The 13,631-nt window shown below is 44.3% G+C and overlaps 1 protein-coding gene across 1 annotated transcript; it reads right to left on the bottom strand.

Moving 5' to 3' along the window:
- Nucleotides 1-1,617: 1,617 nt before the first annotated feature.
- On the bottom strand, nt 1,618-12,599 carry kcnh6b (potassium voltage-gated channel, subfamily H (eag-related), member 6b). Its single transcript, XM_058621791.1, has 12 exons — nt 12,074-12,599; nt 10,257-10,406; nt 8,974-9,399; nt 7,429-7,822; nt 6,931-7,130; nt 6,591-6,843; nt 6,224-6,417; nt 6,011-6,119; nt 5,536-5,805; nt 4,304-4,463; nt 3,380-3,572; nt 1,618-3,278 (listed from the first exon to the last, which is right to left on the bottom strand). The coding sequence occupies exons 2-12, from the start codon at nt 10,398-10,400 to the stop codon at nt 2,997-2,999; spliced, it is 2,625 nt and encodes an 874-aa protein (XP_058477774.1). The 5' UTR covers nt 10,401-10,406; nt 12,074-12,599; the 3' UTR covers nt 1,618-2,996.
- Between the last annotated feature and the right edge of the window lie 1,032 nt (nt 12,600-13,631).

The raw sequence follows: 13,631 nt of genomic DNA on the forward strand, positions 1-13,631 counted from the left end.
AACAAAGTCAAAACGACCACTGGGCCTGGCGGGAATTCAACCTTTTGGCTTTGCGGATATACTCAAGATTTTTGTGGTCAGTCCACACCAGGAACGGGAGTGGAGACCCCTCTAACCCCTGTCTCCACCCCGTCAGGGCTTCCTTAACCGCCAGCAGTTCTTTGTCCCCCACGTCGTAGTTGCGCTCAGCGGGGGTTAACTTCCTGGACATGAAGGCACAGGGGTGGAGTCTATTGTCCTGGGCCGAGTGCTGAGAGAGGATACCCCCAACCTCTACCACGAACTGTCTTTGGGGGTCCGGAATGGTGAGGATGGGTGCAGAGGAGAAGTCGCTCTTTAAGCGTTGGAAAGCTGCCTCTGCCTGGGGGGGACCAGCTAAACAAAGTCTTGGAGGATGTCAAGGCGTTAGAGGAGCTGCGACCATACTAAAATGTCAAATGAACTTCCTATAGAAGTTTGCGAAACCGAGGAATTGTTTGTTGTTGGGAGTGGGCCAGTCTCTCACGGCTTGGACTTTAGCCGGGTCCATCTCTATTGTCCCCGGGGAAACCACGAAACCTAGAAACGTTACTGTGGACGAGTGAAATTCGCATTTTTCTGCTGTGACGTATAGTTGGTGGTGGAGAAGGCGGCGGAGAACTAGGCGAACGTGTTTTATATGAGTCTCTAGGTCTGGTGAAAAAATCAGGATGCCATCCATATAACCAAAAACGAAGCGATTCAGAAACTCGCACAAAACGTCATTAACCATGTGTTGGAAGACGGCCGGAGCATTGGCTAAACCAAAGGGCATGACTAGGTACTCGTAATGGCTGGTAGGAGTGTTAAAGCCAGTCTTCCATTCGCCGTCAGTACTTCTCAAATAGTGGGGAGGGGGGCGCGGTGAGGTGTCAGGGGGGGGCATGAGAGGCAGGGCAGGACAACGCATACAGTGGTTTATACAGATAAATAAATATGATCAGGTTCTCAATAGTATTTTAATTCGTGGGGGTGTGAAAACATTTCTGTCCTCTGGGGGGGATGACAGAAAATAATAGAGAACCACTGCACTAAGTGCCCGCGCTTCCTGCAACTGTTCGAAGGCAGTGGACATTAGAGGTAAGGGGTACCAATTCTTAACCGTGATGACGTTGAGTGGGCTATAATTGATGCAGGGGCGCAGTGTTCAATCTTTTTTGGCCACGAAGAAGAAGCCTGCCCCTGCTGGAGAGGAGGATGGTCGAATTAACCCCGAACAAGGCGACAGATCTATGTAATCTTTCATGGCCTGGCGTTCAGGTGCCACTATCCCTCCCCTTGGGGATAGTGGCACCTGGCAACAGGTCTATGGGACAGACGTATGCCCTATGTGGTGGCAGAGTTGTGGCCTATTTGCTGAACACCTTCCCTAAATCGTGATAGCAAGTCGGTACATGATGCAGGTCGGACTGGAGAGGAGGGTGAGGGTGAAGCGCGCTACCTGACTCAGAAACTGCAGAGGAAATGGTCACATTATTCTGCTGTGAGACGCTCTTGCGTTCTTCCCCCCAAGATTGGCTCTTTCTGGCCAAAACCTTCACGTTTTGCATTCTGTTCGGAAGGGTGAATACACTGCTTGGATCCAAGTGCATGAGACAGGAGGCACGATGAAAGATTCAAAAGTATTTATTGTTTTCTCTTGAAGGACAAAACAAGGCAAAATCAAAATCACTTCTTCTCAGAAGTAGAAAATAAAGAAGACTATACTTAGCAATAGAGCTACTAAACAAAAGGTGAAGCAGACTTGGACTCTGACGTGTTCTCTTGGAAGCATAAACGACACACTGGCACATGACAGAGGGACTGGGGACACTATATAGGGAAGAGGGAATCACGGGCAGGTGTGAGTGATTACTTAAGGATCACCAGGTGAAGTGCATGAGGGAATTAGGGGAGATGTGTCAAGACAGATGAAGAAACAACGCGACAGGAAGACATGGACGTTTACCAAAATAAAAGGGGAAGTGAAAATCAAACCCAACACTAAAAGTGACATGAACTTAACGTGACTTTAAACATAAACTAACACAAAAACTGACTAAGCAGAACAAAAACACTAACAGATATGACGCCTTGTGAAAACCATAGGTATTTTATTTTGTCGTGCATTGGTGGTTTCAGTAAGGAAGGATGTTAAGTACTTGTGTTTGCGTGTTATGCAGTGCTGGGTATGGAATAAAAATTGACATTCATGTGTCCACTAGATTTTTACGCTGCATATCATTGGGTTAGGGTCAGAGTTTTGTTAGATAACCTTGTAATATGAACATTAATGTTCACAAAGAAGCAAAGAAACATGGATGAAACCAGATTCAATCTCCCCAAAATACTCTGTCTCCCATTATAGAGAATAATGAGTGTTCCACAACAGTGGATCGGTCATTCCACTCTATCTCTCCACTAATCAATCGCACTGACACTATTGTGCCTATAGCATCGCCTGTAAACAGAATTATTCCAAAGCTTTATTATTTATTTATTAATTTAGTGTTACACAGCATTGGGAAGAGTGTGTAATTTGTATACTTGTGTTTCACTTTGTTCAGATTGTTTGTGGCGTGCCGGCTCAGATGCTTCACCTTCGTCACGTTCATATTCAGCTCCTGTCAATCTCTCTCTGAAGTCACTTGATGAACTCCTGCTCTTCGTGAGAGGTCTTGACACCGTAAGTTCAGTTACACACACACACACACACACACACACACACACACACCTTTTTATGGAACAAATGTGACGTGTTTCATGCATGTTTAATTTTTTTTAAATATATAGACTGGAAAAGGATTGTGCACCACGAGTGTTTACAGGGAATGACGTGAAAAAGAGGAAATATCGAGTGAGCAGATGTGACAGTACTATGAAACTTGTGTTCCTAAATCGTTAAACATTAAATGATGACATTTTTCAGTAAATTAAAGACACCAGAAGGTGTTAGTGATGTCACTCTTATGCAGCAGTGTGTGTTACTACTTTAGTCCTCAGATGATGGGCAGCACAGGGTCTGACAGGTGTTTCTGGTTCTCTATCAGTCCAGGGCTGAGGTCCAGGTTCCCTGGCAGGGAGGGGCAGCGTAGGCTGCCACACAGCCTGGAGGATCTGACTGATGCTTGGGGCAGCTGTGGCGTTAACCCCATGTGGGTCTCAGTTTCAGGGGTGACAGTCATGAACATGGTGTCGTCTGATGCCAAAGTCACATGGATTCCACTGGACAGAGACTCCTGGGACTTCTTGGTGAATGTAAGGTCAGTCTGGTTTGAGTTCTGGAGTAAAAAAAAAGGAGATAACATACTTTTTAATGTCGTCATTAAGGAGTTATAAATGAGAGTCATTTCTACTGTCTAATGTTTGTACTGGTGTTTACCTGTGGGGGCGCTCTGCTGGGAGAGATGGGATACATGTTGTGCATTACTGGCGACCCAGTTACATACAGAGCTGTGGAGTTAGAGGGCGGGGCAGCAGACGACACAGTGCTGTACGCTGGAGGAACTGGAGTGATCTGCCTCTGGAGAAGCTGCAGAATAACAGTGATGTCTGCCGTCATGCGTGTCTCCAATCTGGACAATGAAGAAACAATGACAATGGCAGAACTTTTACACACACACCAGGACATATGATGGAGCATTTTTAATTCAATCAAAGCACATAGCACCAATATTGGCCTTGCTCCACCAGCTACTGGTACTGCATTTTGTGTATTTTAGTCCATGCTTGGGTCTCATTGTCCCAGACTCCTCCCCGTTTATTTTTAAACAAACGGGAAGTCTCTTTTCTCTCTCCACCATGTGAAGTGCTGGAGCCTCGTTAGACAGCTGCAACTCTGTGTCAGATTACACTAAAAGACCCCCCCCCCCCCCCCGGCTGTACATGCTCTCTTGTAGATGGTGCTGAGAGACACTATCCACATTAGTATTTAACAACATGGGGATGACACTCAACTATGAAGTATTAAGTAATTTTTCTAATGTAATCCCGCCTATTGCAGCTTTAAATCATATTGATTATTGATTATTGATCACCATCAGCGAACTGTCCAGGGTGTACCCCGCCTATGGCCCTCACAGCACCCCCTTTGACCCCCCCAGTGGAGGATAAAGCGGTAGGTAATAGATGGATGGATGGATGAGTCACCATCAGATTGTTTATCACAATCTAGATAAAGAAAGTATCACCATCGACCATCCTTACTACAAAGAATGTAGCATGAGATGATTCTTCTTAACATAAAAACGACTTAAAGAAAAACGATGTAGAAATGAATCAAGTACAAAGAGAACAGGAAGTTCACCTGTTGAGCTGTGAATGTAAAAGCTCTAGTCGAGATTCAAGCTCACTGGGTCTTTCTTCTGTGAATGGTGGTTGGTGGTATGCGTTGCGGACAGAAGATGATCGCCACGTGCGACCGGGGAACTGTTGGGACTGTCGGTCTGGCCAGTACTGATACACTCCTGGTATATTCAGAGATGCAGGTGGGGAAAAGAAACAAACACCAACATGGTCACATATTTTGACCCATTTAATTAGATGAATGCCATGGGAACAGCCATAATGTTAAAAACACTAATGGGTCCTTTTCATTACATTCCAGCACTGCTCTATTGGTTTGTTTTACTTTTTCATTAGGGTTAGTACCTGTTATCTGTTACCTGTTACCTTGTTACCTGGTACCTGGTACCTGTTACCTGTTACCTGTTACCTGGTACCTGGTACCTGGTACCTGGTACCTGGTACCTGGTGCCTTTTTTGGTACCTGCTCTGGCAAGGTTCAAAACGAGCTGAGCAGATGTGAAGTCAATAGTCGTCAACACACAAAGCAAACCATTTTTAAAAACCTGTGTGTTACAGCCCGCATACATGACTGCTGTCTGCAAAGATACGCCTTGGTCTGTCGACGGTATGCAGGCGTTCCTGTGTTTGTTGGCTGATGAGGTGATTCAGAGAGAGCTATGATGACCCCAAATACCATGATGCAAATACTAGCCAGTCAATGCACATTTTGAGGGTTAAGCTCAAAGGAGCTCTCAGCCAATTCTGATACCCTTGTTACCGGTGTTTTTTTCCCCCCGAACAAAGCTATCCAACAACAGCAGATATCTTGTCACAATCACTTTAGCAACATTAGCTACTCTTATAAAGTTGTCTATAACAGTCAACAGCTCTATTAATTAGCAATAGCTGCTTCCAGCACCAAGTGTAAGGCACAACTACCATCAAGCTTTAAAACCTGATGTTATGGCTCTCAGCCGTCTGCATATTTATGCATCTCCGGCTAAAACAAGTCACAAGAGAGTAGGGTATGTCACCGTATTAATGGCCATTTAGAGTAACCAATAGCACCATTACAGCTACAACAGAGCATGATGACTTATCGGGCAAGATGGATCAGATCATCCGCTGTGGTGATCCCTAAAGAGAGAACCAAATAGAGGTAGATGGCCAGCGCTCTGATAGCCATGTCATGGGGTCTAAAGCAAGATGCATTTGTGAGTCAGCATCCATATATACTCATGTCCAACTTACCTTGGTGGCTCCTGATCGGTACTGCTTCACTTCCCACTGTCACGCCACTTGGGGGCAGAAGTTGCATGACAGAGGGGGAGTAATCCTGTGAGGGATCCTTTGGAGGGTAAAGCTCAACTTTGGCACCATGAATGTGAGACTTTTCCAGGTCCTCACCGGACTGAGAGCAAGGGGAACCACAGCTACAGTAGTCATCCCAGTGGGACTGGGGAGATGAGTGACGATGCCGGAGGGACTGAAGGGGGTACGAGTCTTCGTGATCGATTCCGTCTGTTTTTAGAAAGATATTTCAGTCTCTCAGTTACAGTATCTCTGGATCTGACACAGGATGTCAGGAGGCTGGAGACTGTACCAATGTAGCTCCAGAAGAAGCAAATCAGAGACACAACAACAAAGTGATGACACAGCACATCTGTTCTTAGACGATCTTTACAGTTACATAAAAACACTGAAGGAAAGGGAGCGCTTCTCTCACCAGGTCTAATCCTGCAGTCCAGGGAGTGGTTTTTGTATCTTGCCTTATGGTGATATCCACAGCTGTCACCAGAATCATCAGATGTTATTATTGGGGAGATTTGATCAGCCTGATGACCACCAAAAAAAAGAAGAGATTTTGTGAAGGAACATAACATATTGCTCTATACCGAGTAAAATTCCAAAATAAAAAAACTTAAACTAACAACCATACATCTCTCAGGTCAAATGTGACTTCCAGGTTCCTCCAGAAGTTATCTGCAAAGCTTGGGTAGATATCCAGGACCTCCAGCAGGTCGTCCCTCAGGATGCGGTGAAGATCGCAGTATGTGACGGTGTGCACGTCAGAATTGGACTTCCCTGGCTCATCATAAAGGTGGATAGCTTCACCAAAGATGTTATTCCTCTCTGCAAGAAAAAGCATACAAAGGGCAAAAGGTGGGGTACATCCTTCATTGGCTGAAATGTAATTTTGAAATAAAAAATTAATTAATTCAGAAAAACCGCAACAAACATTTTGTGACAACTCCCTAATTCTAATTCTATTTTGGACCCTTTTGCCAAACAGACCCGTATGTTACCTAATATGGCTATCACCATCTCATCCCTAATGACATGGATGGAACCACGAGAGATGAAGAAAAGAGAGTCCAGGATGTCTCCGCAGTGGATTAGAGTATCGCCTGGAGGAGCATGGACTGTCTTGAACCTCATAGACAGGGCGCGCAGACACGCTTGACTCCCTCCACGGAAAGCCTTACAGTTCTGCAGCAGAGATCTGTTCAAGTGCAAACAGATGTCGCCCTGCAAAGACTGTGGGAACCCCTTCAACACCTGAACATGGGAAAACAAAACCATTCAAAAAGGAATACCAGAGAAACATTGACCATTAAAGAGCCACTCACAAACTTTTCTACTTACAGCGTTCATGTCGATGCCATTTGTGTATGACCAGGCGTGCTGGAAGTACTCCTCCAGCCTTTGGCGCAGGCCACCTGGGATTTGGTGGAAGCGGATAAACTCTTTGACTCGCAGCGTCTGGGTGTGGTAGCGGGTTGTACCTGAATACAGCCGCTGGATGATGGCAGACACGTTCCCGAATATGCTGGCATACATGAGAGCTGAGACAGAAGCAAAAGAGGCAGGTCATTATGTTTGTGCTGTACCCTGCCACCATGTCCATGTGGGCCCCACAAGGGTTACAATATTGGTCCCAAGCAGGTTTGTCAGTGGTTTCAATGATGGCCCCAACCATGTCTGTGTACTGCAAGCATGGGAAGCTCATGTAGGCAAACATGGTTCATAAATTCTGGGCTGCACACAGGGTTTATGAGTGTCATTGTGGACCTGAATGGACAATGACTTCTACAACCATAGCAGACCTTAGTGGACATGTGGACACAGTGTGATTCAACTTACAGCCAATGACCATGACGCAAATGGAGAAGATCTTCTCAGAGTTGGTGTTTGGGGAAACATTTCCAAAGCCCACACTTGTCAGGCTGCTCAGGGTAAAGTACAGAGCAGTGACGTACTTGTCTTTGACCGATGGACCAGAGGACGAGTCACTGTCGTTGTATGCCTTGCCTAGTTGTTCAGCCAGGTTGTCCAGCCAACCAGTCTCTGTATACGGCCTTTCCACAAAGCCAATGGCGTACCAAATGCAGGCTAACCAATGAGCGATGAGTACAAAGGTACACATGAGTAAGAAGAGTACAGCAGCCCCGTATTCAGAATATCGGTCCAGTTTTCTCGCCACACGGACCAATCGTAGCAGCCGAGCGGTCTTCAGCAGGCTCGTTAGGGTCGCCATCTTTGTCCATTAAAAAGGGAAGACATTAGTCAGGTATATCATTCAATATATAGTTGCATTAAAGAACTTAAAGACCCAATGTGTAAGAAATATTGACATCTAGTGGTTATTCTGCAGATTGTAACATACATATGACTCCTCTGCTCACCCTCCCCTTACCCGAGTGCTTTGCCAAACTAGAACTGAAGAATGTTGTTCTTCTTTGTTTGCGTAGTAAGCTTTTGCTTTGCTGTAGGAAAATGGCAGCACAAGATGGCCGCCTCAGTAAAGCTAGGCCATTGCTTATAATACATACTGTATGTGAAAGTCTTATTTTAAAGCTACAAAAGTCAAACAAATGAATATGGGTACTATATACCAATGTGTAGTATATTCATTTATAAATCCAATAAATCCTCCTACACGTTACACACTAGACCTTTGAAGTTTAAAAGCTTGATGACATATGTATTATATTAAAGGGTTATTGCCAAAACAATTTTTGTAATGAAACTGTAAAACTTTTCACTGCAAAAAAGTTCAATAAGCTAAATATTCTGATATTGAAATTTTACTTGAAATCTAAATCTTGTAAATCTACTCTAGACAGTAATGTGCTTTGCAAGTAAAAGCCGCCAAAAGCTTGACAAAAACTGACCAAAATTTAACAAAGTAAGTATCTTGTGATAAATTATACTTACTATTACTATGGTACAAATTCTTTAAATCAGCATAATCAAGAAAGAGTACTTATTATATTTGTATGTTAGCTGGCAATTAAAGCTTAAAATAATCTGTTGTATCTTATTAAGACAAAGTGAGATTATAATTTTTTTTGCTTTTGGCTCGGAATCGTTGCAGCAGAGGACCCTTTAAAGCCCTTCCTGATGCAATAGATGTGGCTGGGGTCAATTTAGAATGTCCAATTAACAATGAGGATTGGGAACCTTGCTCAGAGGTACCCCAGCCCTTGACCTGGCAGGGACTCAAACTGGCAACCCTCCAATCACAAGCCAAGTTCCCTTTCCACTTGGCCATGGGCTGCCTATTAAGTTTGATCATTTTTCTAGTGCAAAATGTACTTGCCAAGATCATTTATGAAAACAAGGTTTATTCTACTTTCTTGAATATTAGTTTTTGCAGTGAGGTTCACAGGCACGTTGAGTTCTTACCTCATCAGAGCCAGATCTGAAAATCAGAAGATCAAACGGGATCGCTGCTAACAGATCAATAGCAAACCAGCCTTTAACATAGTGCTTGGCAATGTGGCTCGGCTGCGTGACCACCTCGTCGTTCTGGTCCACATACGTCGTGCGAAGGTTGATGACTATATCCACAATGAACAGCACGTCCACCATGAGGTCCGCCACATTCAGAGGGTCACACGTGTAGCCACATGTCTTCTGTCGCACATCCCCGTGCTCGTCCAAGAGGAAGGCGGCTGAGTATGGAGTGAAAACAGCCGTGTAGAGGACCAGCAGGAGAATGAGCCAGTCCCAGAAGGCCTTGAATGGGCTGTAGTGAAGCAAGATCCACCATGTTGTCTCTGGCACCTGGAGTTTGTATTCAGGAAGTACATCAGACTCCAGAGAAAGTACCTACACATAAAGAATGCACCAGTATGCAATGATTCTCATGTGTCAACATGGATTTTCATAAGGAAATCTCAACTTTACTTTCCCACAAAGCAAATAAATACAATTGCATTAAAATGTAAAAAAAAATTTTCTGGACTAATGAAGCAAACAGACCTTTCTAGAAGACACAGTTGTTGGTTGAGGCTGCATGCTGGGGGTTTGTGACCTTGCAGGTCCAACAAGTCCTTAACCATCCTCTCATCAGGTGAGTCAATGAAGGCGAGACTTATATCCCGATAGTAGCAAGTAAAAAGAAACAAATGTGCAGCATAGATAAACCAGTCAGCCAGTGAGCTGTCACCAGCTGTGCAGGAGCTGACTGAGAGCTGGACCATGCAGTGACGTCACAGTCAAAGTCCTCTCATCAACTCCAGCCTACTTTCAATATAATATTGCCCTAATGAATCTCTCTCTTTGAGCAGTTAGATCTAGCCTGCAGTTACATGGGCTTCAAATCTCTGAGATGTGAAGCTGCTGGTAGCAAACACTTGCTCTTTTTTGTTTCCATGTCCCTCATATGCAGTGATGCAGAGAGCTGAGCCTCAGGGCTGCAGCACAAACAATAGTGGAACTGAATTGAACTGTGAATAAATATAAATTTGCTTTTCACACCCAGGCGGAAAACATTGAGCCACCGAGGCAGCGGCTGATTTCTCCACAGGCAGCTGGATTAACAGCAGCCTCCTGGAAGCCTTGTGAATTCTTACAAATCAAGTCATTATTATTGTGATGGTTTAAGATAAAAGCTGCCTGTGTCTGTAAATGGGACAGTACTTTGAGTTGGTCCAAGTCCACATGAGCTTCTCGGCCCTTGTTACCTGTGTGACCTTCTCTTTGACGTTCTGAGAGCAGTCCTTCACCTTGGAGGCACTAAGGAGCTCCATCCTGGGAGTTGGGGGTGAGTGGCATTCAGGGCCCCTGCTGCCTGGTCCCCCAGTCTTCATAAGGTCTGAGTCAGACATGGAGCTCTGTTGGAAAACATTGCTATTTCTGCCAAATGGTCTGTATTTATATCACGCTTTTCTAGTCTTGATGACCACTCAAAGCTGCTTCACTCAGGGCATCTTCTATCACTCATCTGTTATACCCAGTCACACACTTAAGTGTCTTGCCCAAGGACACAGCGGCATGTAGATAGAAGACACAGATGAAAGACGACTCGCCCGTCCACTGAGCTACCGTCACCCGACAACAGAACACATGGTTTTTTTTACTCTTTATTGGCCACTTGGCCACGAGCAGCCCCACCAGGTCAAAAGGGCTGGGGTACCCCTGAGCAAGGTACCCAACCCCTATTGCTCCCTGGGCGCTACTCAGTGTGGCAGCCCACTGCTCCTAATTCTAAGATGGGTCAAATGCAGATAAATAATTTCGGGCAGCCCATAGCCAAGTGGAAAGGGAACTTGTCTTGTAAATGGAGGGTCACTGGTTCAAGTCCCCACCAGGTCAAAAGGGCTGGGGTACCCTTGAGCAAGATACCCAACCCCCATTGCTCCCTGGGCCCTACTCAATGTGGCAGCCCACTGCTCTTAATTCTAGGATGAGTCAAATGCAGATAAATAATTTCCCTAAATTGATTAATGTAGTATATAAAAAAAATTGATTACTTTTGTGTCATGGATTTCTTGCAGTTCTATTATTAGTTGGGCCAGTGGATCAGTGGTTGACTGAGTTGTCTTTTAAATGGAAGGTTGTGGGCTTCTGCTAGTCTACATGCTGATGTGTCCTTGGGAAAGACATTTAACCCCACACTGCTACTGACAGCTGTGTTGGCAGCACGTGAATAGATGTGAAGTATGTGCAATAGAAAAAGTGCTGCACATGAATGTGTCAGTGAATGGGTGAATGACAAAACTGTAATGTAAAGCAGCTTTGAGTTCATCAAGACTAGAAAAGTGCTATGAATACAAACCATTATTATTTATTCAGAGTTAGAGGCAGGAGAGCGGAGAAAAAGAATATCAGTCCATACAAACTGTCCACCCGTCCCCACACCTTCCATCATTTATTTGATTAACTTTGTTATTATTATGATTATTATTGTATAATAATAATGAGGCTGTAATGAATATGTTATTTTATATGATTTGTCATATTCTTTTAATACCTATTCTTACTATATTTTGTTACAATAAGCCGGGAATCTCTGTTATCTTCTGTTATTCAGTTAATAAAGTATTTCTGATTGGCAATCTGATGTTGTAGCTTTCTGAATGTAAAACTTAAATTTAATGTTCACATGTTGACAGGTCACAATAGGAAAATCACAGGTATAAATAATTATATTAACAACGCTTGAGTTCAATTTAGCTCTTAAACTGAACACAGCCACTAGCACCTGTGTTTGTTCTGTCGAAATGACTGCTGAACAAAAGTTTCCTTGGGAAATTCCTATCACGATGCAAAAAAGGGGAACTACTCAGTGAAGTTTCATACACACTACTCAACCTCAACAAACTCTTCTACTCTGATTTCCCAGAATGCCAGTCTAGCTGTGCCCCTCCCAAAAAAATTCATCTTTCAAATCCAGTAGAGTCTCACTCACTCTTGTCTGCCTGAGTGTAACTGCATGACAGAGAAACCAGCTGAGCCAATTCTTCACATTCTTAGTTGGATAATCAATAAGATATCTTACCTGATCTGAAAACAGCGAGTCAGATCCTCCTTGGTTTTGACCAGCAGTCAGCCATGATCAATCAAACTCCCATCCTTAAGTATGTTCAAGAACGTTTACTCTGCTCTGTTGCGCTTCATATTTAGGTGAAACAAACGCACATGTGGTTTTCTGCAGGCGTCCGCTCTGGCACGCGGCAGAGGACTGACCCTCAGCTCGCAGTCTGCAGCCCAACATTTGCCAAACTCTGAAAAACAATCAATGGCACACTATAGCTGAGAGGAAGTGACAGGGGAATCGATGACAGGCATCAATGAACCAACAAATGGCCTCAGAGCTGCTGCACTGAACCACTGCACTGTTTCTGTAGTCTGGTTTGCTTTGCTGTACATTTAAGGCACAGCTCAGCCTGTGACACACATGAGCCGTGTTATGCAAAACTAAATGAGCTGGCTGAAGGTTTAGTACATACGCTCAATATGTTGCATGTACTTTTAATGTGGGAGCTTATTGACTGCAATGTTGACACTCCAGTAACGACCTGTGACGACACCGGCTCAACATGCCCTTCAACTGTGACCTTCAGTCTTATATATATAAAAATATCTGTACGTCTATATATATATATACATACATATATATATTATGGCGGGCCACACGGTGGTGTAGTGGTTAGCACTCTCGCCTTGCAGCGAGAAGACCCGGGTTCGACCCCCGGTTGGAACAAGGGCCTTTCTGCATGGAGTTTGCATGTTCTCCCCGTGTGTGCGTGGGTTCTCTCCGGGTTCTCCGGCTTCCTCCCACAGTCCAACAACATGCAATGTGGGGATAGGTGAATTGGACACTCTAAATTGACCCTGTGAGTGTGAGAGTGAATGGTTGTTTGTCTCTATCTGTGTGTGTGTGTGTGGCCCTGCGATGGACTGGCGAACTGTCCAGGGTGTACCCCGCCTATCGCCCGATGTAGCTGAGATTGGCACAGCACCCCCCGCGACCCTCTGGCAGAGGATAAAGTGGTAGATGATGACTGATGATATATTATGGCATGCCGTTCAGGAAATTAATCTTTGAATATATGGAATGGAACTCTGAATATATGGAATGAAACCTTGAATATATGGAATGAAACCTTGAATATATGAAATGAAACTCTGAATATATGGAACGAAACTCTGAATATATTCAATTCAATTCAATGTTATTTGTATAGCACCAAATCCTAACATACATGATCTCAGGTGTGTACATAGACAACATCAAGGAGAGCAGAGAAACACAACAGTTCACACAATGAGCAAACACTAGGCATCAGTGGAGAGAAAAAACTCCCTCTTAACAGAAGAAGAAATCTCTGACAGAACCAGACTCACACATGTGCAGCATCTGCCTCGACCGGTTGGGGTGAAAGGAAAATGGGGGACAGCGGAGAGGTGGGGGACAGAAAGGGGGGAGAGAAAGGACAAGAGGGAGATGAGGTAGAGACAGAAGAGAGAGAGAGAGACCAGGAGCAGATACACTAACTGTATCAAGTTACAAGTTTATACAGTCAATGATATCGACTTTTAATTATAGCACAATA

Source organism: Solea solea, chromosome 21, assembly GCF_958295425.1.
Source record: "Solea solea chromosome 21, fSolSol10.1, whole genome shotgun sequence".
NCBI lineage: Eukaryota > Metazoa > Chordata > Actinopteri > Pleuronectiformes > Soleidae > Solea > Solea solea.

Bases quoted from the DNA above. Each gene is read 5' to 3' on its own strand.
- kcnh6b (XM_058621791.1), bottom strand. From the start codon at position 10,400: ATGTCTGACTCAGACCTTATGAAGACTGGGGGACCAGGCAGCAGGGGC. The intron at 9,400-10,256 runs GTAACAAGGGCC...CTTTATGTGTAG, and splicing joins TCAAAGAGAAGGTCACACAG to GTACTTTCTCTGGAGTCTGA. The intron at 6,418-6,590 runs GTAACATACGGG...TTTTTCTTGCAG, and splicing joins GATGGTGATAGCCATATTAG to AGAGGAATAACATCTTTGGT.